General features: G+C 37.8%; 2 protein-coding genes across 11 annotated transcripts in view; one reads left to right on the top strand and one right to left on the bottom strand.

Moving 5' to 3' along the window:
* Positions 1 to 7,493, top strand: part of HHLA2 (HERV-H LTR-associating 2) — an 82,766-nt gene extending 75,273 nt beyond the window's left edge. For 8 of the 10 annotated variants that reach the window (XM_027587178.2, XM_027587176.2, XM_027587177.2 and 5 more), the window contains 4 exons: positions 870 to 1,190; positions 4,079 to 4,180; positions 6,525 to 6,580; positions 7,357 to 7,493. In XM_027587178.2, the coding sequence (XP_027442979.1) occupies positions 870 to 1,190; positions 4,079 to 4,180; positions 6,525 to 6,580; positions 7,357 to 7,392 (515 nt within the window). In that variant the 3' untranslated portion in view covers positions 7,393 to 7,493. The remainder of the gene's footprint in view (positions 1 to 869; positions 1,191 to 4,078; positions 4,181 to 6,524; positions 6,581 to 7,356) is intronic. The other 2 variants (XM_027587182.2, XM_027587183.2) reach the window with 2 other exon arrangements.
* Positions 7,494 to 11,575: 4,082 nt separating this feature from the next.
* MYH15 (myosin heavy chain 15) overlaps positions 11,576 to 23,296 on the bottom strand; it is a 138,584-nt gene continuing 126,863 nt past the window's right edge. The window contains 2 exon segments of the mRNA XM_027587172.2: positions 11,576 to 11,924; positions 12,824 to 12,915. Of these exon segments, the coding sequence (XP_027442973.2) occupies positions 11,601 to 11,924; positions 12,824 to 12,915 (416 nt within the window). The 3' untranslated portion in view covers positions 11,576 to 11,600.

Raw genomic sequence — 23,296 nt, 5'->3', positions numbered from 1 at the left:
TAAAAAACACAAAAGCACAGAGGAGTAAATATTGCCTGGATTTGTAGAAGTATAAGTGGTAGAGGGTGAAGCTAAAGTAGCAAGAGATAAGCCTAGAGAGGGAGGCAAAAACTAGGTGGAAGGCCTTGATCTTGCTAAGGAACTTGACCATGACTCCAGAGGTAGTATGGAGCCAAAGAAGGATTTTTGAAGTATCAGAGAGACCTGGACTTGCATTTTAGATAGGCTTGTTTTGGCATCACTCTCTCGCAGGTCGAGTGTGAATTGAGTGAGCGTAGAGCTTAGGGAAAAAAATTCATGGTAGTCCACAGAGGTCAGCTACTGAACTGCAGAACAGGAAGGACAAGATGGAGCTGGATCTGGAGCGACAAGCTGAGAATATCCAGCAGAGTCCTTACTCTCATAGAGCTCAGTCCAGTGGAGGCTTACCTGTACACACTTGGAAATATACTTGTAATGGGCAGGAAAAGAGACTTTGTGCAGAAAGTGATTAAGAAGCAGTTGAGACCATAGAGACTACTAGAGAGTAGACAGAGTGGCAAGAGGAGGGTCCTGGGGAATACCAGCATTTGAGGAGTCAACAGAAGAAGAACATTGAGTTTGAAAGCCTGGTAACTGGTAGCAACATTCTTGAGTGCTCACTGTCAGGCGTAGGAGTTAGAAACCAGTAATGTCACCTCACTAGCTAGCCCAGGCTTAGGCCTCCTTGAAGGTCTAAACTTAATCATAGGAAGTGTTAAAATGGTGGTGGCACAGCTTCTTTCAAGAAACGCATTTCCAAAGGTATTTCTCAAAGCATTGCTAAGTGTAACTTAGAAAATTCATTTGAAATTGTATTTTCATTGTTTCCTTTTCTATCCTCTTTTTAGATGACCTTCATAAAATGCAAAGTGAAAATTTTTCACTCTCATGTGAACTTACAAACAGCATTTTTTTACTGGATCAAGACTTCAAAGTCACTTGGTCCAAAGTAGAAAAAGAAACCTCCTCCATCCTGGCTTATTTTCTGAGCTCCTCACGAAATACAACTATCTATGGACCCCGAGTATCCTGGAACAAAGAACAAATAAACCAGACTGACTTTTCCTTGACTTTGAAGGATCTTATTCTTTCAGACAGTGGGGAATACTTATGCAATATTTCTTCAAGCAAATATACTTTCCTCACCATCCAAGCACTGCATGTAGTAGGTGAGTTACAAGTGGGGTTGGATAATTGGTTTTGGCTATAGCAATAGAGATTATGAATATCAAACAGGGAAATTAGGTTGGCATTTAAAGAATAATTCTGATTAGTATTTCTGAAAATGTTATCTACAGGGATATTTTTGGTCAAGATGTAGTCAACCTCCTTCTTTCAAGCACACAAGAGTCCTGCATTGAAGAAAAAATATTTCCATAAGATTTCCTTTTCATAGTTTCAAGGTTTCAGAAATGAAGGAGGAACCTACATGATTGGTGACTCTATAGCCTAAGCATCCTCAATTCCTGTTTACTGCTATGCCTAACACATGCTTTAGGGTCAGGGGAGTTGAGGCTTCAGGAACAGTAAGAAGTTAGAATTGGGACTCTGGTAGATGCTAGGGAAGCATGGTCTGTGAACTTAGTGGAAACAGTCACTAAGTGTACACTGATTCAGCTCATTTTTTACCTCTAGTGAGAGCTAATGGCCAAAACTCTTTAAAATATTTCTAGTCCACTCTCTATAGAGTCATGGCACATGTACCCATGAAGCTGATCTTCTAGGTGGGCTGGTTGATCCCCTTACCCTTAAACTATCAATTTGATATCATGGGACATAGTGGAAGCTCTCTATTAAAGATATTTGAGTCAGTAAAACATATATTTTAAAAGCATTTCTATTATTTTAGTTGTGAAAATTAGGAATAACAGATTTGGAGGTTCAGTGATTTTATGTAGTGAGATTTGGGGATAAGAACACAGAGTTGCCCTTAGGTCAAGTGGTCTTCGAATAGAAGCTTCTAGACACTGAGGGATGATATTCCCTTTGTGTAGAGCTGTCATTTTGAGAGTGCTGAAAACGGGTGCAATTGAAGCTCCAATTTTTCTCCCAAATAAGAATGTTGGTTTCATGTAAAATATAGATAAGCTTACATTCAAAATTTTTCAAATTTTGCCTCATGTTGGATTCATTTTGGAATGTGGGAAAAAAAAAACAGGAAGATATGGTCTGAAGACCACATATGACCCAACTTTCTAACCAGAAATTTAATTTTTAGTTTACACAAAGCAAAGCATCAGGACTATTCTATCTCTCACAAAAGAAGCTTTTCAGAACCTCCCATTCCCAAGTAAACCCTGGCCTGTTGTGACTGGAGGAGGGTCTGCCCATACTCTCCCCCCAGAAAGAGGTGTATAGCAGGGGCAACAGAAAGAGGGCAGGGCATCAAAGAGGGTAAGCACTGCTAGTATCCTAGATAATCACTTATTTATTTATTTATTTATTTATTAATATGTTAATCACCATACATTACATCATTGGTTTTTGATGTAGTGTTCCATGATTCATTGTTTGTGTATAACACCCAGTGCTCCATGTAGTACGTGCCCTCTTTAATACCCATCACCAGGCTAACCCACCCCCTCCCCTCTAGAACCCTCAGTTTGTTTCTCAGAGCCCGTAGTCTCTCATGGTTTGTCTCCCCCTTCGATAATCTCTTTCAAAGAAATTTGGTTTTCTCTTCTGAATCACAATTTTCTACTTGTCTTACCCAGGAGATACCACAGCATTTGAAAAGTCCAGATTTGGGGGTAAGGGGAGTTATGATTCCTAGAGTCTAGATCTACTTAATAAAGGTTGCATGGAATTGAATGGAATTGAATAATTCTTGCTAAATTTTGCTGCTGAATCACTATGTGATGTTGAGCAAATCCATTTACAGTGGAGGAAGTGAGGGTGACAAAGTAAGAAAATGCTATACCTTGCAGGACTTTCTTCAGGAGGAAAAGTATGCATATGTTTTTTTTTTTTCTTTTTAAGATTTTATTTATTTGTCAGAGAATGAGCACAAGCAGGGGGAACGGCAGGCAGAGGAGGAAGAGGGAGAAACAGACTCCCTGCTGAGCAAGGATCCTGATGCTGGGACTTGATCCCAGGACGCTGGGATCATGACCTAAGCCAAAAGCAGAAGCTTAACCAACTGAGCCACCCATGGGTCCTGGAAAACTATGCATATGAAAACACTTTCGAAAGTCAACATTTCTACTTAATTGCTCACACTTAATATGGGTATACAATTTCAGAATGACACAAATATGTGTAGAGATTAATGTTTTAGAGGTTGCAAAACATTATTTTATTCATAAAGAGTATGTTCATAAAAATGGACATCTGTTATATAAAAAAAAAAATAGCTATAAACACTTTTTCCCCTTGAATTGGCCTGTGTGCTCTAATGCTTGCCCCTACTCTGTGGCAGAATGTAGATCACAAAATTAGCGGATTCTGACTTGAGTAATTCAAGGTCTCCAAGTTTCTGCCTTCTGGAGTCCTACTTCCTTTAATCCTAATTACAACAATTATAGTTCCAACAAAGATGCTGGAAAAAGCCCCGTTCCTCCAGTGATTCTGAGGAACATCAAGCAGCCTATTATCCTGGTGTTTGCCTGTCACCTCTCACTCAAGGCGCTGACTTCTCTACTCCACTGATGGCCTCTGCACTGACCCTGTTCCTCTTTGCCCCCTGTCTTCTCCATACGAGGGGTGCGCTCCGCTCTCTCTTCATCCTCCAAGGAGAATGCTGGGCTGAGGTTATTCTGTAGTCATAACTATTCCTTTGTAACTGTGTGTTAACTCTTTACAATATAAAACAAGAGAAACTCACAATGCATAATAGACTCATTGCTTCTCAAGTTTGCAGCCTTTTTTCCCCCCAATACCCACTCCCTACCAAGCCCCAAACTGGTTAATATTCCAGCTTATGCAGGTTTCCCACAGTAGAGACATTGAGACTGGGAGGTATTTATGCTCATAAATGTAGAAGTAACTAGTTTTTAAAATCATAAATGTGTCCCTTGTTAATTTTTCTTCCAGCTTATAGACTTTTTGTTTTATTTAGAACAGAGTCAAAGCAGAACCACCTGGATAATTATTCTGTCTTTGGGTTTCCTGGCAATTTGCATATTCTGTATATTAAAAAGATACAACTGTTTCAGGAGAGGTAGGTATCTCATGGAGAATATGAGCTCTGTCCCCGGGTGTTCAGGTAGAGGTGTGTCAAGGATGACCTGCAGCTAACCCTACGCGACTGTTGGGCATGTAAACAGGTCTGAATTTTCTGGACAGTCATTTGTAAAATTTATCAGAAATCCTTTAAAATGCTCCCACATTTCCAGCTAACTATACTTCTAACAAATTTATCCTGAATTAAATGTTCAAAGATGTAACAAGCCATATACAAGCACATGCATTGCAGCACACTGAAAAATTTAAATCTAGCACTAAAATAATACACAGAATTACCAAAATTATCTCGCATTGAAAAATAGCTCAAAAGAAATAAGCCCAAACTTTAAAAATGGGTGCCTTTGGAAAGAGTTTGTCCCTATGGCTAGACTTGCTTTAGTCCCTGCACTCTTTTTCTTTGAGCTTTGTCTTTGGTGCTACTGCTTTGTCTTTTATGGGCCAATTTATTTTAATCCTTGTTGCATTTTTAAAACACTTTTTTTCTAGATTTTCTGCAACAAACTTGGGTTACTTACAGGTAATTTAAAATGATACATTAAGATGCCATGGTCACAGGACTTCTTAGAAGACTTGACTTGTACTGACAGAATTAAATCTAAGAAAAACTTAGATCTACTTATTTCCACATGTTATAGACCAGGAAACTGGAATCCAAGAAGTTAGGTGCATGAAACAGACTTATGTATACTACTTAAGGTGACCCAGGTGCTCTCTCTTATTCCATAATCTGAGAAACCTAAGAGTCCTGGGAAGTTGAGATAGATCCTATGTCCTTTCCTCTGACTGATAATCACCTTTTGCCCCTGACGAAGTTAGGGGATTTGGTCATAGCAGAAAACTTTACTGAAAGTAAGATATTAAGCGTGACAGTGAGCAAGAGTTTCACCAGTTTTACCCTGTGATTGTTTATACTAATAGGCAGGCTAGTCTTACTTATTACTGGTTCTTCCCATCCCTTAGCTGGCCAGAAGTGGAAAAAGATGGGAAATCACAGGCAAGTCTAGTCTGTCCCCTCAAAGCAACCTCTGACTTCATATAATGATGCTTGTGACTAGATTCAGGTTCAAAAATTATAGGACAGAGGGGGCCTACATACTGCTCCAGAATGACAGTTTAATTTCTATATTAGAAGTGTGCAAAAGTCAAGTCCCAGCAGAAAATGCCTGGCACACTCACAACTGTACAAGGGGGAGCACAGAAGATAGTTCATTTCCCCAGAGCTGGGAGTAGCTGATTTGCTAGCAAATCTAAACTGGAAGGGACAAGGAGAGGGTGCAGTTCTCAAAACCCAGGAGGAGAGAGTCATGTAAAATCAAATGCCTTGTAGGGAGAGTGACTTTTACTTGAAGGACACAACCAGACCAAGGCAAAGAAGGAGCTGGAAGAATAAATGTGTGATTTTGCCCTTCCCTCTCCCTGCTCTCCACTCCAACTGGAAGCCAGAGGGAAGACCCAGCCTATAGAAGGAATCTGTCCAAGTCAGCTTCCCGGGGCAGACAGCAGGCTGGGTTCTGATTCTGGAGGGTCAGTCAGGAGCTCTCAGCAAAAACAATGTCAGGGTACTGGCTACTTAAACAACCAATGTTCTAGAGCTCTGTAGTTAGATAGGCTGAAAATATATTTCAAGCTGTTACACTAAAGGCCCCCAAACCTTGCCTACCTCCAGGTCCTTGGTTGTAGTTCCATATGACCATGGTATGTGTTTTCTTTTTTAAATTCCTTTTTTAACTTTATTATGTTATGTTAGTCACCATACATTACATCATTAGTTTTTGATGTAGTGTTCCATGATTCGTTGCTTGCATGTAACACCCAGTGCTCCATTCAATACGTGCCCTCTTTAATTCCCTTTTCTAGAACTGTTTTAAAATGCCCTTAGTCTAGGATAAGTATAAATTTTCTTAGATTTTAGCAAGGCACAAAAGGAAGGCCTTCCTTGGAAAACGGCATCATACCCCTTTTTTCCTTTGCCATTGATGGGCTTAATCACCACCTCCTTGGCTGTTATCTTCCATTGTTAACAGTTAGTATAACTCAGGCCAACTACCCTAAAGAGCCAGGAATTCCTGGCCTGGTTGGACAGCTTTTATCCCTGCTTTGGTACACCTGAATCAGCCATAAGAATTTATTGTTATTTGTAGCTAATGAGGTATTTCTACACTGAATGCATTTTTAAGGCTGTTTGTTGGAAGAAAGATATGAAAGGGGGAGTAACTGAGGTGAGTCTAATAACATAATTGTACTGAGGTACGAATAAAAGATTTTGAGTGTTTGCACTCAAGATTTTTTTCTAAGTTTCTCTTTTTTTTTCCCTATAGAAAGGTCTTCTGTCCATACTGAGAGGGCCAACATGACTAATGCAGAAGAGAGCAAGGTAAAGCTTTTCCTTTATCAAACCATCTATAGCATAAGAATGCTACTATGAAAAAGTAATCAATTCAAATATCATCATGCAAGACTTGGACATAGGGAAAAAAAGGGTGAGAGAGATCACAGGGTAACAGAACAGGAAAAAAAATACAATTAGGGCTTTTTCCAATGTCTATAATTAAATAGGCTCTACTTAAATAAGCGGCTGCTCTTCTCATTTCCTATTGTTACTTGTGGAGAAGATTTCCAGAGGCACTATGCATATGATGGTGCACCAATGTACTTGTTCTTCCAATGGAAGCATGGGACTGTATAGAAGTAGAAAGAAATACAAAGTGAGAAAACCAGATTACAGTTTCTGCCCAGATTCAGAAGGCTGGCCTTCCATACTTTTCCAACTACTTCTAGGCTTCTTGGGGACTGATAATTCACTTACAAATTATAGTTTGATTGCAAATTCAGTTGTTTAAAATGGAGTTAAACTTTTTTGCTACATACCTTTTATTATGAGTTCCATTAATCAGAATATAAAAGCAAAGAATGGGGTAAACATGTTTTTTCTACTGGTTAAAAACTCAGGAACTAATCTAGAAGGGAAATTAAAATCAGAACTACTTATAACTGTCTCATGGATTTCTGATTACAGATGCAAACAATAGCTCTAAAGTTCCCCACTCCCAAAAACCAAAACAAAACACTATCATCATTAAATGCTTAAGATAAAAATGGTTATTCTGACATGAACCACAGCCATTTTAAGTCCATTTTTCTTGGTTCTAGGCTCTTTCGGAACACCCAGCTAGTACAGGAAATTAAGACAGGACTGTGTCAACACATGAAGAGCATTCTTAATATCCAGTGACTTCACTTCCCCTTTCTTCACTGCAAGTCCAGAGGTGGTTTGTCATGGCCTAATAATTCTACCGTTGGAAAGACTTGAAACCATTGTCTTTCCCACTATCACGTTTATTCTTCAAGTCCTAACCATCACTCTCTGACTCCCTACCTGCATCAAGATTATGAATGCCTGGATGCCAATTCAAGCTTAGAAAAGAACTGTCTCATTCAGTGACATTCTTGCTGCAGTCCAGGGGGCCACATTGAGGTTCCCACCAAGATCTTGGAAGAAATGTATCACTAAGGGCTGATTCAAAATCTGATCAACTAATGATGAGTGAGAGAGCACCTAGAAGCAGAAATCACCTTAGTGAAAAGGTGAAAAACCAGGGCAATTGATATACTAAGGTATTGTACTCCAGTTTTATATGAATAGTTAATAATTAACTAGATTTAATATGGTGAGTCGTAGGGACTCCAAAGTGTAAAAATGTCAGTATCTCCAAGATTGCCTAGAGCAAAGGGCCCTATCAACTCATGAACTGACATCTCTGGGGGTTGGGTTATACCTTCCAACACCAGGTTTGCATAGCTGAGTGACATTAGCTATGAAGATAATTTGATTCACTCTTCTGACTCAGTTGTCATATTGTTAATCAGCCTTATAATAAATTTAGATTTCCACATAAATTTTTACACAGAGAGAGAATGGATAGCCCAGCTGACTTAATGATCTCTTCCCTTTATTTTAATCAGTTTATAAGAAAGTCTAACCAGGATTTTAGTGACTTAAGTTTTGACCCTGTAGTTTATAGGAGAAAACCAACCCTGAATTGTGTGTTAATGCTATCTGGTCTGATTTTCTCTAAGTATTTGCTACAATCTTGTGACAGGTATTCATCGTGAACTGTGAAGTATTGACATCATTATAAAGAAAAACTTTAATTGTGAGGATAAAATGCTCAGAACCTCTATACTCTTCTTACAAAATGGAAAGACCAAAGTCAACAAATTGAGGATGGTAGACAAGAATGAACCTGGGTCCTTCAATGCTATTGAGCCTCTGAATTAATCATAGAGCCACCTGTATGAGTCAAGGTTGGGGTCAGAGAGGCAGAGTGCTGGGAATGACAGAGAACAGGGACTTATTATATGGAATCAACATTATATATTTCTGGGCACTCATGAAGGAGTCTGTGTCAGGCTGTCCCCTCTGCATCTGGGGCTGGGCCTGAAGTAGCTGGAAGTCAGCTATGCCAGGAAGGAGAGCTGGATATGGAGTGAGGATGAAAATGAAAAATGAACAGTTGCTCCTTCACTTCTCCCTTGTCAAATCTGGTGAAAATTTCTCTTGTGACCAACTCTAATCCAGAACCACACAGAGAAATCCAGGAAATGTTCCTTCTGCTTAGCTACAGTGGCACAATACAAAGCCAGCATCCCACCTATCACTCAGCTCTCTTGTGTGAGAAGCTGCACCAACATGTAGCCTACCTAGGTATAGATTGGGAGGATTTAGTCTACAAATTATTTTTTTAAGATTTTATTTATTTGACACAGAGAGAAAGAGACAGAGAGGGAACACAACTGGGGGAGTGGGAGCAGGAGAGGGAGAAGCAGGCTCCCTGCTGTGCAGGCTCCATCCCAGGACCCTGGGATCATGACCTGAGCTGAAGGTAGACACTTAATGACTGAGCCACCCAGGTGCCCCCAATCTACAAAATCTAAGTGCCTTTGACCATATGTACATCACAGTGCTAAGAGGAAAGTTTATCAACCCCTACCATTAGTGGCTAAAAACATAGAGTCATGAATTATGTTACTATGTTATAAGTAAAATTCATTAACTTTGCTTATAACAATTTACCAACATACCCCAGGCCTCATGGCCTATGTCTTCCATAAATATTACTTATTAAGAGGCAATATGGACAAAAGAACAGGTATTCATTTTCTTAACTTCAGAATTTAAACGGTTCTTATTTAATCTTTTATGTAAAATATTTACTTGTATTTGAGGATCTGAAAAATCCCCATTAACCTTGGAAGCAAAGATACTGTATTACATTTTCTAATCACCTTGTTTAAACTACTTTCCATACCACATAAACATTTTTTAAACGCTTGTTTCAAAAGCAACATGTTTTTAAATGCAACATGGTTTTTTTAATGCTTGTTTCTAATGCAACTTAAGTTTTCAGCCATTAAATGGTACCATCCTTGTACTTGTCCAGCCCCTATCCTTCATAAGCAAAGAACTTCTTATTCTTCATGAGCCTGAAAAACAGAATATGAGTGTGCTCTGTGAGATTCCTGTGACTTTCATCAGTGGCACACACACCCAGAACGAAGCCCAGTCCTTTCCAGAGTAAGCAGGCCTTAGCCAACTCCTCATTAGCTTCAAAGGGATGCAGGGAATTGAGGCAATTATGTACATTACAGAAAGCAGATACAGGTAATTCATCTGAAGGACATGCTTGGGCACTCTCAATTTTCTGCCCGCCTAGGCTTTCCGGTGAAGGCAGTGCCCTCTACAAAAGACCCCACAAGGGAAAGACTGTGGCCACATCACCAATTGGTTCCACAGTCCAGACAGACATCCAATTCTATCAGAAAACCCTTTCTCTTGGTTTATGACAGTTGAGAGATTTTTCAGGCTTTCCTTCTGAGAATAGGAAACAATTAGTCATTGCACTGCCAAGGATGGTTTTCCTAGTCATCTTGGGCCTCTCAGAAGCAATTTCTGCTTCACTCATTTTATTCTTTGTTGGAAATAACTGTGACAAAGTCGAATACATTACATATGTTTTGCAGCCCTTTTGACCTCCTCCAGCTGAGTGCAAGAGTAACACATGTGAGGCATTTCCCTAAACAAAACCATTATATGGAGTTGATGGGCAGGCCTTGCCTCTAAGACCCCAAATCCAATGCCACGACCCTTTTCAAATTGAGGGCAGAGTTCAAACCACTTAACTGGACCTCTGCTTGTGGGCCTTATCCCTGAGACAATCTTCAGGCAGCAACAAGAAATCTCTGGAGTGTGCCAATGACTCATGCTTCTCATATTTAGATCTAAATATATTCGATATAACCAACTTTTAGATTCTCCTTCAAAAGAGATTATTTTGACCTCCTTCCAGGTAGTATGTATTATGGACAACCCTATCTACTTATCTTGCAGAGTTATTAGTAACTCATTTATGATAAGAGGACCAGGTATGTACCAAGTTTTTAAAAATGAAATGGTACCTATCTGTGCTAGGCACCGTGTTTATAGGCATTCCATAAAGGGCAGTGAATGGCGCATTATCCTATGCCCTTTAATTCATTTCTCCTAAAGCCAGACCTCATTAAAAAACCCGGTGTTTGTGGGAAATCTCAGTAAGAAAGCTGGGGCTTCTTATTTTGTATAACCCCCAGGTTCATATGTTGAAATCTCAATCTCCACAGTGATGGCGTAAGGATGTGGGGCCTTTAAGTCATGAGGATGGAGCTCTTGTGCATAGGATTAGTGCCTTCTATAAAAATCCCCAGAGAACTTCTTCCCTCTCCCCACCCCTTTTCCTATGTAAGGACACATAGAGAAAAGGGCCGTCTATGAGGAAATGACCCTCACCAGACACTGAATCTGCCAGCACCATGATCCTGGACTGTCCAGCCTCCAGAACTGTGAGAAACGTTTGTTATTTATAAGCCACCCAGTCTCTGGCATTCTGTTATAGCAGCCTGAATAGACACTGACCCTGACAAGCCTACAGTTCGCTGGCCTTGGTCATGCTGCCACTTTGCTAGAAAAGTTAGGGTGGCAGCCCCTACCCTGGGATCTGAATTGTAGTGTCAAAAACCACAGATAGGGGGAAATAACCCTTTCCCCTTGTTTTAGGACAGAATGAGGGATAAAGCAGAAAACTAGAGAAGACAAGTACATTTATTCTCCACTGCCTCAACTTTAAACCTCACCACCCAGGTCTCCATACTGATCCAGTATAAAGTCAGGCACTTACCTACATAGAAAGACTTAACTCAGTTTCAAGCAGATCCATCTGTGCTTTTAAAATTATCTTTGCTTTCTGGACTCCTGACTGTTCTACACAAATGAATCTAGGACCTGGAACTCGGAGCCGGCAAGTTCAGTTGGAATTAAGCATTTGAGAAGTATAAATACAATGTACATTCCACTCAAATGCTTAGCACTGCATATTACATGGACAAAGAAAATTTAGTAAATATGGGAAGACCTTAGCAGAACCTACTTTTTGTTTTTTCTCTTCAAAGTCTTTTGAAAAATAATTTCTTGTTCTACTGGTCTCTGTGATGACAGGAGCTCTAAACACACACACTTTAAGAATTACAACAGAGTTGACTATCTGACATACCTTTTTTCTAAACTCTTTTGCTTTGATCCTGAGTTTATTGACTTGAGATTCTGCTATCTCTGCCCTTTCCTTAGCTTCATTCAACTCATGTTGCTGCTTCTTATACTTGGAAAGATATTGATTGGCTTGTACTTCCTATAAAAATAAAAAAAATGAAAAAATATCCCTGTGCCTGCATAGTCATTTTTTTCTGCTTTGACATGAAAAAGTTGAAAAATGTGTGAAAGGAATCTAAACTTCTGAGTATTGAATGGAATATATTTTGGTATAATATGTAAGAATTCAGACTTTCTAATAGGCATGAGGTCCATTTTTGTAACCATTGTTCTCTGGAAATTTAGAACCTGCTCAGCACGTTCCACTAATTGGAGGTGGTATGGCTTTCACGGTCATGTTACATGTAAGAAAAACCACAATTGTTTCATAATCAGTTAAACATCCTGGTTTACCTTTGAGTAGAGGGGGTTTATCTTTAAAAATTATACAAGTCAACAGGTAATTTTTAGTCCTAGCAGTGTTTTAGCCCAAATCATTGAAATATAGGAGATATTAGGTATAAACCAATATATATGGCACTTATGAATTACATTCTATGTAGCTATGGATATAAACTCAGGGTTGGCAAGTACATTTCAAATGATGGTAGTTTGGGCCACAGTTATGTCCAGGCTCATCTGGAAAAAGGACTGTGAGCCACCTTTATGCTCACCCAAGGTTTTGGGGTGAGGAAGGCCCCAGAGTGCCTACCTGGCCAAAAATTCACCATCCCTATACAACCCCATGTTCTTACTGGACTCATTTCTTACAATGTACATGTTTGAGTATAAAACAAGGTTGAGGGCAAGAGCTCTGGCTCCCTGGAAGGAAAAGTAACAATTTTTTGAGCATTGTGATAATTCTAGTTTGAGAAAAACTAGAGAATGAATGGACTTTAAGCTGAGCTGGTCCTCTGTAGACAAAGTGCTTACCTATCTCCATTAATCAAAAACAATGGCTGGGAAATCCATGAGACGGCAATAGCCCCAGGTACTTACTGCTGCCTCCATTTGCTGCTTGTAACTTTGTACTTGTAGCTGAAGTTTATCCATCAGAGTCTGCATCCTGCTCAGATTTTTCTTGTCTTCCTCTGCCTGAAATGCATAGGTATGTATATGAAGATGATTTGAATGATCCAGCAGTCTGCATTGGGAGTCACCTCATGAGCAAGTAAGAGTTAGGAAACTTTATTAAACAACATATTTGAATTGTGATTTGAAAAATGGGTCTAACTTTACTGATCCCAAGTTTTGGGAAATTAACACAACTCAGCACTGACAGACTTTTCTCTTGATCCATCACAGAACTCCATTAGCTTTTTGCTGAAATAGAAGTTAAAGCCCCTAGTTTCAATTCGGTCAGCAGCCCTCCCATCCTAACCAAGCTACACCTGCTTGTGGTTTCTCAGGAGGAATGAAATACCATTGTTACAAAAGCTGCATGTGCAAAACTAGAAACCTCTCCTCTCACTAATCAAACCAACTCTTCCCTTGAAATTTCTAATTGACTCTTGGCTTTGGATAATGAAACTATAGAAAAGGTAAGTTTTCTGGAATTCTGGTGTGGGCATCAGCAGAGATAGGAAAATTTTATGAGCTGTGGGGATATTGGTGTGTACATTCTCATTGCTTCCATTGCAATCAGGCATGGGCTAGAGAAAGGAAATCTACTAAGATAGTGTTTCTCAACTGTGCTCTACAGAGCCTTGAGTATTCTGAGGAAACAGGAGGGGAGAGGCAGGCAGGCAAGACTCTGCACATCCTCCACTTTCTTATGCCCTTTTAACTAGAGTATCTCCATTTTGGAGCTGCTGAACTTCCCAAAAGAAGAACACCTCAACTGGTTGATGGTTGAGATACTGATTTAATCAAGACCTACCGCTGCTGCTCAAATTATTTTCCTGTTTTCATCTTACCTATTTCATCAAATGTCAACAACTTTGGTGACTTTCATGGTCTTTCCACCTACCTTCCACTGCCTTCTACAAACCTCCTCCACTCCAAGTAGGCTCATCTCCTATTACCTCACAGCTTTCCTGCTTATTCCCACCTCTGTAAATTTAATCAATATCTCCCCCCCCCCCCCCACACACACACAGAGCACAGAAGCAACAGATAGAAACACCCAGTCTTTTCATGAAAGAAGTCTCTTTGCTTATCTTAGTAGCTGCAGGCTAGGGGCAGACTTCTAATTTAAAACACATCAAGGGGCTGACTGTGATACTCTCCAGATGCTGGAGAGGCAAGTAGGCATCATATTCACACTTGCCCTCTGCCTCACACCAGGTTTCTGATATCTCTCAGAAAGGATCTTGTACATATTTGGCACCCTAGTTTTGTGGTTGCTGCCCAGGGAATACCCCATGAAGGCATGGCTCTGGTGGCCAATGGGACTTATGCTCATGGGTCCCATAAGACTGCAACAAAGAAAAACTGCTTAACCACCTGCCCCTTCCCCTACCATGGCACAGTATAGAAGCAGCATACCGAAATACCATCATTCTGTAAAAGAAACCAATTCATTTATCTTAGTAGCTGTGACTGAGGAGTTGACTTCTAATTTAACATACATCAAGGGACTGACTGCAATCTCCCCCAGATATTGGGAACTTGGTAGGGGACAGCTTTATGCTCTCCATCTGTCCCACCCTAGCTTGCTGATGCTGCCAAGAAAGGAGTTTGTGCACAGATCTGGTGCCCTGGATTTTGTAGTTCTGCACAGAAGACACATCCCTTGATAGCCTGGCTCTGGTGACCAGCAGGGCTTGTGTTCACAGAATCAATGGGATGGTAGCAAACAAATAAACAGTTCAGCTCAGCACAAAAACAGACAGAAATGTTCATCTCCCAGTCTTCCCCTAGAAGAGGTATATTTGCATATTTTAAAAGCTCCAACCTGAGGATCCAGCTTCCAGTCAGCCTGCATCTAGGTACTGAGATCTTCCTCTTTGGGACACTAATAGGCTAGGACATCCTCAACTATTGGGAGCCACTAAGAACAAAGAAAACTGCTTGAACAATCACAAAGATTTTAGAAACAATCAAGAGCTAGAGACGTGTTGAACAATAAAGATCATCTCCTACATGCGGCCACTCAATCAAGACTGGAAGAGGTATCTGTTTTATGTAATGCATAGAAATCAGAAGGAAAAGAAAATGAAGAAACAGAGGAATGTGCTCCAAACAAAAAGCAAAATAAAATCTCAGAAAAAGAGGTAAGTCGTTTACCTGATAAAGAGTTCAAAATAATGGTCATAAAGAAGCTCACCAAGCTCAGGAGAACAATGCATGAACAAAATGAAAATTTCAACAAAGAGACAGAAAATATAAGTAAGTACCAAACAGAATCACAGTGATGAAGAATACAGTAAGTGGACTGAAAAGTACAATATGGGGATTCAACAGCAGACCAGGTGAAGCAGAAGAAAGGATCAGTGAACTTGAAGACAGAGCAATGGAATTCCTCTCATCAGAGCAACAAAAAGATAAAGAATGATAAAGAGTGAGGATAGTTTAATAGACTTATAGGAGAACATCAAGCAAGCTAACATTTGCACATAAGGGTCGCAGAAGGAGAATGGAGAGAGAAAGGGGCAGAAAATTTTTGAAAAAAAAAAATAATGGCTGTAAACTTCCCTAACCTGGGGAAAGAAACAGACATCCAGATCCAGGAAGTTCAGAGACTTCCAAATAAAATGAACCCAAAGAGGCCCACACCAACACACACAATATTAAATTGTTAAAGACAGGGAAAGAATCTTAAAAGCAGCAAGAGAAAAACAACTTGTTACATATAAGGGAAACCCCATAAGACTGTGTAAGCAGATTTTTCAGCAAAACCTTTCCAGGCCAGTAGGAAGTGGCATAATATATTCAAAGAGCTGAAAGAAAAAAACCCTGCCAAACAAGAATACTCATCCTGGCAAAGTTGTCCCTCAGAACTGAAAGAGAGATAAACAGTTTTCCAGACAAGCAAAACCTAAAGGCATTCAATATCATTAGACTGGCCTTACAAGAAATGTTAAAGGGACTTCAATAAGCTGAAATGAAAGGGCTCTAAGAAGTAACACGAAAATGAATATATAAATCTCATTGGCAAAGATAGATATATAAAATTCAGGATAATATACTGTTATGGTGGTGAGTAAATCACTTATATACCTAGTATGAAGGTTAAAAGACAAAAGTAGTAAAAATAACTAACTTTTAAAATCTGTTAATGAATACATAAGATAAAAATATGTAAATGGTGACATCAGAAACATAAAATGTGGGCAGGGAGGAGACTAAAAATATAGAGTTTTAGAATGCATCCCAACTGAAGCTTAAAATAAACTATTATAAATACAGGTTGTTTTATGTAAGCCTCATGGTAACCACAAAGCAAAAACCTACAGTAGATACAGTAGATACAAAAACCTATAACAGATACACAAGATAAAGAGAAAGGAATCTGACCATATTACAGAAAATCATCAAATCACAAGAGCAGAAGAAAGGAACACAGGAATTACAAAACAGCCCGAAAACTAACTGGCAATTATGTACATCCCATTCAATAATTAATTTAAATATAAGTGGACTAAATTCCCTAATCAAAAGACAAAGTGGCTGAATGGATTAAAAAAACAAGACTCATCGACCTGCTGCCTACAAGAGACTCACTTCAGATCTAAAGACACAAACAGACTCAAAGTGTAATAAGATATTCCCTGCAATTGTTAACCAAAATGAAGGTGGGGTAGCTACACTTCTATCAGACAAAATAGATGTTAAGACAAAGATCTTAATAAGAGACAAAGGTCATTATATAATGATAAAGGGGTCAATTGAACAGGAGGGTATAGCATTTGTAAATATCTATGCACCAATATAGGAACATCTACATATATAAAGCAAATATTAACAGATCTAAAGGGAGAAATAAACAGCAATACAAAAATAATAGGGGACTTTAATACCCAATTTTCATCAATAGATAGATCATACAGGCAGAAAATCATTAAGGGATGGACTTCACAGACTGTATACATTCTAACCAAAAGCAACAGATTACACATTATTCTCAAGCATGCATATATGATTCCTCAGAATAGATCATATGTTAGTCCACAAAACAAGTCTTAATAAATTTAAAAGGACTGAAATCATATCAAGTATCTTTTCTGACCACAACAGTATGAAACTGAAATTATAAGAAAAAAAAACTGGAAAATTCACAAATATATGAAGATTAAACAACATCACTAAACAACCAATGGGTCAAAGAAGAAATCAAAAGGGAAACAAACAAACAAAAAAAAAAACCCAAAAATATCTTGAGGCTTATATGCAACTGTTGAATCACTAAACTCTACCCTCTGAAACTAAAACAAAACAAAACAAAGTTGTTCTTTAAAATACTTTGATGCTATATTGTTCTTCACATAAAAGTTTGTACCTCTAATTTCTTCATTGTGAATTTTACCTCTTAGCAATATAAATGTACTTTTTTTCCAGCAAAAAAATACCTTGAGACAAATGAAAATGGAAATACAACATACCAAAACTTATGGGATACAGCAAAAGCAGTTCTAAGAGGGAAGTTCATAGTAATAAATGTCCACATTAAGAAATGAAGAAAGATCTCAAATAAACAAGCTAACTTCATGCCTTAAGGAACTAGAAGAAAAAACAAAGACCTAAGTTACTAGAAGGAAGGAAATAACAATGATCATAATGAAAATAAATGAAGTAAAGACTAAAAAGACAATAGAAAAGACCAATGAAACTAAGAGCTTTTTTTTTAAAGATAAACAAAACTGATAAATGTTTAACTAGACTCACCAAGAAAAAAAGATGATTCAAATAAATAAAATTAGAAATGAAAGAGGAGACATTACAACCAATGACACATAAATACAAAGGATCATAAGAAACTACTATAAACAATTAATATGCCAAAAACTGGATAACCTAGAAGAAATGAAGAAATGAATTCAGTAAAGTTGCCAGATACAAAATTAATATACATAAATCTGTTGCTTTTCTATACACTAATAATGAAGTAGCAGAAAGATAAGTTAAGAAAACAATTCTAGGGTCTCCTGGGTGGCTTAGTGGTTAAGCAATTTCCTTCAGCCCAGTCATGATCCCAGTGTCCTAGGATTGAGCCCTACATCGGGCTCCCCGCTCAGTGGGGAATCTGCTTCTCCCTCTGCCTCTGGCCCTGCTTGTGCTCTCTCACTCTTGCTCTGCACTCTATCTCTCTCAAATAAATAAAATCTTATAAATAAAAATGAATAAAAAAAGAAAACAATTCTACAGATTCAGTGCACTCCTTATCAAAATACAAATAGTATTTTTCACAGATCTAGAACAAATAATACTAAAATTTATAGAACCATAAAAGATCCCAAATAGCAAAAGTGATCTTGAGAAAGAAGAACAAAACTGGAGCTATAAGACTCAGATTTCAAGATATACTATAAAGTTATAGTAAAACAGTGTGGTACTGGCATGAAAATAGACACATAGATCAACTGATCAGAATAGAGAGCCCCCAAATAACTGTATACCTATATAGTCAGTTAATCTATGACAAAGGCAGCAAGAATAGATAATAAGGAAAGACAGTCTCTTCAGTAAGTGGTGCTGGGAAATCTGGACAACTACATGCAAAAGAATGAAACTGGACCACTTTTTTACACTGTACACAATAATTAACTCCAAATGTATTGAAGACTTAAATGTGAGACCTGAAACCATAAAACTCCTAGAAGAAAACATAAGCATTACTTTCTTGGACATCAACCTTAGCAACATATTTATGGATGGCTCCTTTTTAAAATTTTTTAATTTAATTTAATTTTTTTTTTTATAAGTATGTCTCCTTAGGCAAGGGAAACAAAAGCACAAATAAACTATTGGGATTATACCAAACTAAAAAGCTTTTGCGCAGCAAAGGAAACCATCAACAAAACAAAAAGACCACCTACTGAATGGGAAAATATATTTGCAAATGATATACCTGTTAAGGGGTTAATCTCCAAAATTTATGAAGAACTTACATAACTCAACACCAAAACCCCAAATAATCTGATTTAAAAATGGGCAGAGGACCTGAATAGACATTTTTCAAAGAAGGCATATAGATGGCCAACAGACATAGGAAAAGATGCTCAACCTCACTAATCATCAGTGAAATGCAAATCACAAGCCCAATGAGATATTACCTTATACTTGTCAGAATGGCTAAAATCAAAAACACAAGAAACATATGTTGGCAAGGATATGGAGAAAAAGGAAACTTCGTGCACTATTGGTGAGAACGTAAATTGGTGCAGCCACGATGGAAAACAATATGCAGGTTTCTCAAAAAAATAAAAATAGAAATACCATACAATCCAGTAATCCCACTACTGGGTAGTTACCCAAAGAATACAAAAACACTAATTTGCAAATATATATGCACCCCTATGTTTATTGCAGCATTATTTACGATAGCCAAGATGTGGAAACAACTTAAGTGTCCACCCATAGATGAATGGAAAAGAAGAAGATGTACACACACACACACACACACACACACACACACACACACACACACACAGAATATTACTCAGCCATAAAAAAGGAGGCAATCTTAGCATTTGCAGCAACATGGATGGACCTAGAGGGTATTATGCTAAGTGAGATAAGCCAGGGAGAGAAAGACAAATGCCCTATGATTTCACTTATATGTGTAATCTAAAAAACAAAATGAAGAAACTAACAAAAATAGCAAAAACAGAATCTTAAATACAAAGAGCTGCTGGTTGCCAGTGGTGGGAGGGGATGGGCAAAAGAGGTAAGGGGAGTGGGAGATACAGGCTTCCAGTTTTGTAATGAATAAGTCATGGGATGAAAGGTACAGCATACGGAATATAGCCAATGGTATTGTAATAGCGCTGTATGGTGGCAAATGGTAGCTACTCTTGTGGAGAACATAGCATAACATCTAGAGGTGTCAAATCACTATGTTGTACACATGAGACTAATATAACATTTTATGTCACATATACTTCAACAACAGCAAAATTTTAAATAAACTGTTAAACTTTTAGCTAGACTCACCAAGAAAAGAGAGGATTCAAATAAAATTAGAAATGAAAGAGGAGACATTACAAGTGATATCACGGAAATTCAAAGGATCATAAGAAACATTATAAACAATTATATGCTAAAAATTTGGACAACCTAAAAGAAACGGATAAATTCTTAGAACACACAACCTACCAAGACTGAATCATGAATAAATAGAAAATCTGAACAAATCAAAAACACAAGAAACAACGAGTTTGGCAAGGATGTGGAGAAAAAGGAACTCCCTGGCACTGTTGGTGGGAATGAAAATTGGTGCAGCCATTTGTGAAAACAGTATGGAATTTCCTCAAAAAATTAAAAATAGAAATATCCTATGATCCAGAAATTGCACTACTGGGTATTTACCCAAAAAATATGAAGATCCTAATTCAAAGGAATTGACACACACCTATGTTTACTGCACCATTATTTACAATAGCCAAACTATGGAAGCAGCCCAAGAGTTCTTCAATAGATAAATGGATAAAGATGTTGGGTATTTGTATGTGTGTTCAGTGATATTATTGCTATATTATTCAGTCATAAAAAAAGAATGAAATCTTGCCGTTTAAAACAACATGGACAGAACTAGAGAGCATAATGCTAAGTGAAATAAGTCAGTCAGAGAAAGACCAAAACCATATGATCTCACTCATATGTGGAATTTAAGAAACCAATGAGTAAAGAAAAAAAGGGAGAGAGACAACCAGGAAACAGATATTTAACTACAGAGAACAAACAAATGGTTACCAGAGGGGAGATGGGTGAAGGTATTGGGAACTAGAGGATGGGGATTAAAGAGTGCACTTATTATGATAAAAAAAATAAAAGGATAAAAATAAACAAAACTCAGGTGCTTGGGTGGCTCAGTCTGTTAAGGGTCTGTCTTTGGATCAGGTTATGATCCTGGGGTTCTGGGATCATGTCCCGTAATGGGCTCCCTGAGTATGCTTCCCCCTCTGCCCCTCCCCCTTGCTTGTGAAATTGCTCTCTCTCTCTCTCTCTCTCTCGTGTGCAAAAATAAATAAAATCTTTTTAATAAATAATTAAATAAATAAATAAGTAAATCTCAATAAAGAAAAAATCTGAATAGAACAATTACTAGTAAGGAGATTGGATTAGTAATAAAAAACTTCTCAATGAACAAAAGTCCAGGACCAGATGTTATCATTGGTAAATTCTTTCAAATGTTTAAAGAAGAATTAATACTTCTTCCCAAATTCCTTCCCAAAGTTGAAGAGGAGGGAACACTTCTAACACCTTTTACAAGGCCAGCATTACCCTGATATCAAACCATAAGAAAGAAAGAGAGAGGAAAGAAATAAAGAAAATTAAAGGCCAGTATCCCTGATGAACATAGATACAAAAATCCTCAAGAAAGTATTAGCAAACTGAATTCAATGATACATTAAAAAGATCATATGCCATGATCAAATTGGATTTATTCCAAGGATGCAAAGATGGTCTGACATCTGCAAATCAATGTCATACACCACATTAACAAAATGAAGGATAGAAATCATATGATCATCTCAATACATGCAGAAAAAGCATCTGACAAAATTCAACGTCAGTTCATGATAAAACCTCTCAACAATGTGGGTATAGAGGGTTGTATCTCAAGATAATAAAGGCTGTCTATGAAAAACACACAGCTAACATGCTCAATGGAGAAAAGCTAAGATTTTCCTCTGAGATCAGGAACAAGACAAAGATGCCTACTCTTACTACTTTTATTCAACGTATTACTGGATGTCTCAGCCAGAGCAATTAGGCAAGCAAAAGAAATAGAAGGCATCCAAATCAGAAAGGAAGAAGCAAAACTGTCTTGATTTGAAGATAATATAATAGCATATGTAACAAAACAAAAACCCTAAAGACTCCACCAAAAACTATTAGAAATAATAAACAGTAAAGTTTCAGGATATAAAATCAACATACAAAAATCAGTTGTGTTTCTGTACACTAGTAACAAACTATCAGAAAGAGAAATTAAGAAAACAATCCTGAAAAAAAAAAGAAAAAAGAAAATCCCGGGGGCACCTGGGTGGCTCAGTCAGTTAAACATCTGACTCTTGATTTTAGCTCAGGTCATGATCTCAGTAACCTGGGATGGAACCCCGAGTTGGGCTCCCTGCTCAGCGGGGCATCTGTTTGTCTCCCTCTCCCTCTGCCCCTCCCCCTGCTTGTGCTCTCTCTCTAAAATAAATAAATAAATCTTAAAAAAGAGAAAACAATCCCATTTACAAATGCATCAAAAAGAATAAAATACTTAGGAATAAATTTAACCAAAGGAATGAAAGACCTGTGCCCTGAAAACTATAAGACATTGATGAAAGAAATTTAAGAAGACACAAATAAAATGGAAAGATATTCCATGTTCATGGACTGGAAGAATATTATTAAAATGTCCATATTACACATAGCAATTTACAGTTTCAGTGCAATGCCTATCATAATTTCAATTGCATTTTTCACAGACATAGAAGAAACAATTTTAAAATTTGTATGGAACCACAAAAGACCCCAAATAGACAAAGGAACTGAGAAAGAAGAAAACTCAGTGCATCATGCTTCCTGATTTCAAACTGTATTACAAAGCTATAGTACTCAAAACAGTATGGGTACTGACACAAACACAGACACATAGATCAATGAAACAAAATAGCCCAGAAATAAACCCGCATATATATGGTCAATTAATTTATGACAAAGGAGTGAAGAATATACAAGGACAGTCTCTTTAATAAATGGTGTTGGGAAAATTGGACAGCCACAGGCAAAAGAATGAAACTAGACCATTTTCTTATACCATACAAAAAATTAACTCAAAATGGCTTAAAAACTTAAATGTAAGATGTGAAACCATGAAAGCATAAAACTCCTATAAGAAAACATGGGGTAAGCTTCTCAAAATTGGTCTTGGCTATGAAATTTGGATTTGACAGCAAAAGCAAAGGCAACAGAAGCAAAAATAAATAAGTGGGACTACAGCAAACTAAAAAACTCCCATATAGCAAAAGAAACAGTCAAAAAAAATGAAAAGGCAACCCATGGAATAGGAGGAAATATTTTTGAATCCTATACCTGATACAGGATTAATATCTAAAATACATGAAGGACTCATACAACTGAATAGCAAAACAGAACAGAAAACAAAAAATATGATTTAAAAAATGGAATGAGGAACAGAAACAGGCAAAGATGCTCAACATCATTATCAGGGAAATGCAAATCAAAACAACTATGAGATACCACCTCACACCTATCAGAATGGCTAAAATAAAACAAACAAACAACAACAAGAAACGAGTGTTGGCCAAGATGTGGAGAAAAACGAACCCTCATGCACTGTTGGTGGGAATGCAA

This window comes from Zalophus californianus, chromosome 1 (assembly GCF_009762305.2).
Source record: "Zalophus californianus isolate mZalCal1 chromosome 1, mZalCal1.pri.v2, whole genome shotgun sequence".
NCBI lineage: Eukaryota > Metazoa > Chordata > Mammalia > Carnivora > Otariidae > Zalophus > Zalophus californianus.
The sequence above is the reverse complement of the archived record's forward strand: the minus strand, read 5'-3'. Positions and strand labels throughout refer to the sequence as shown.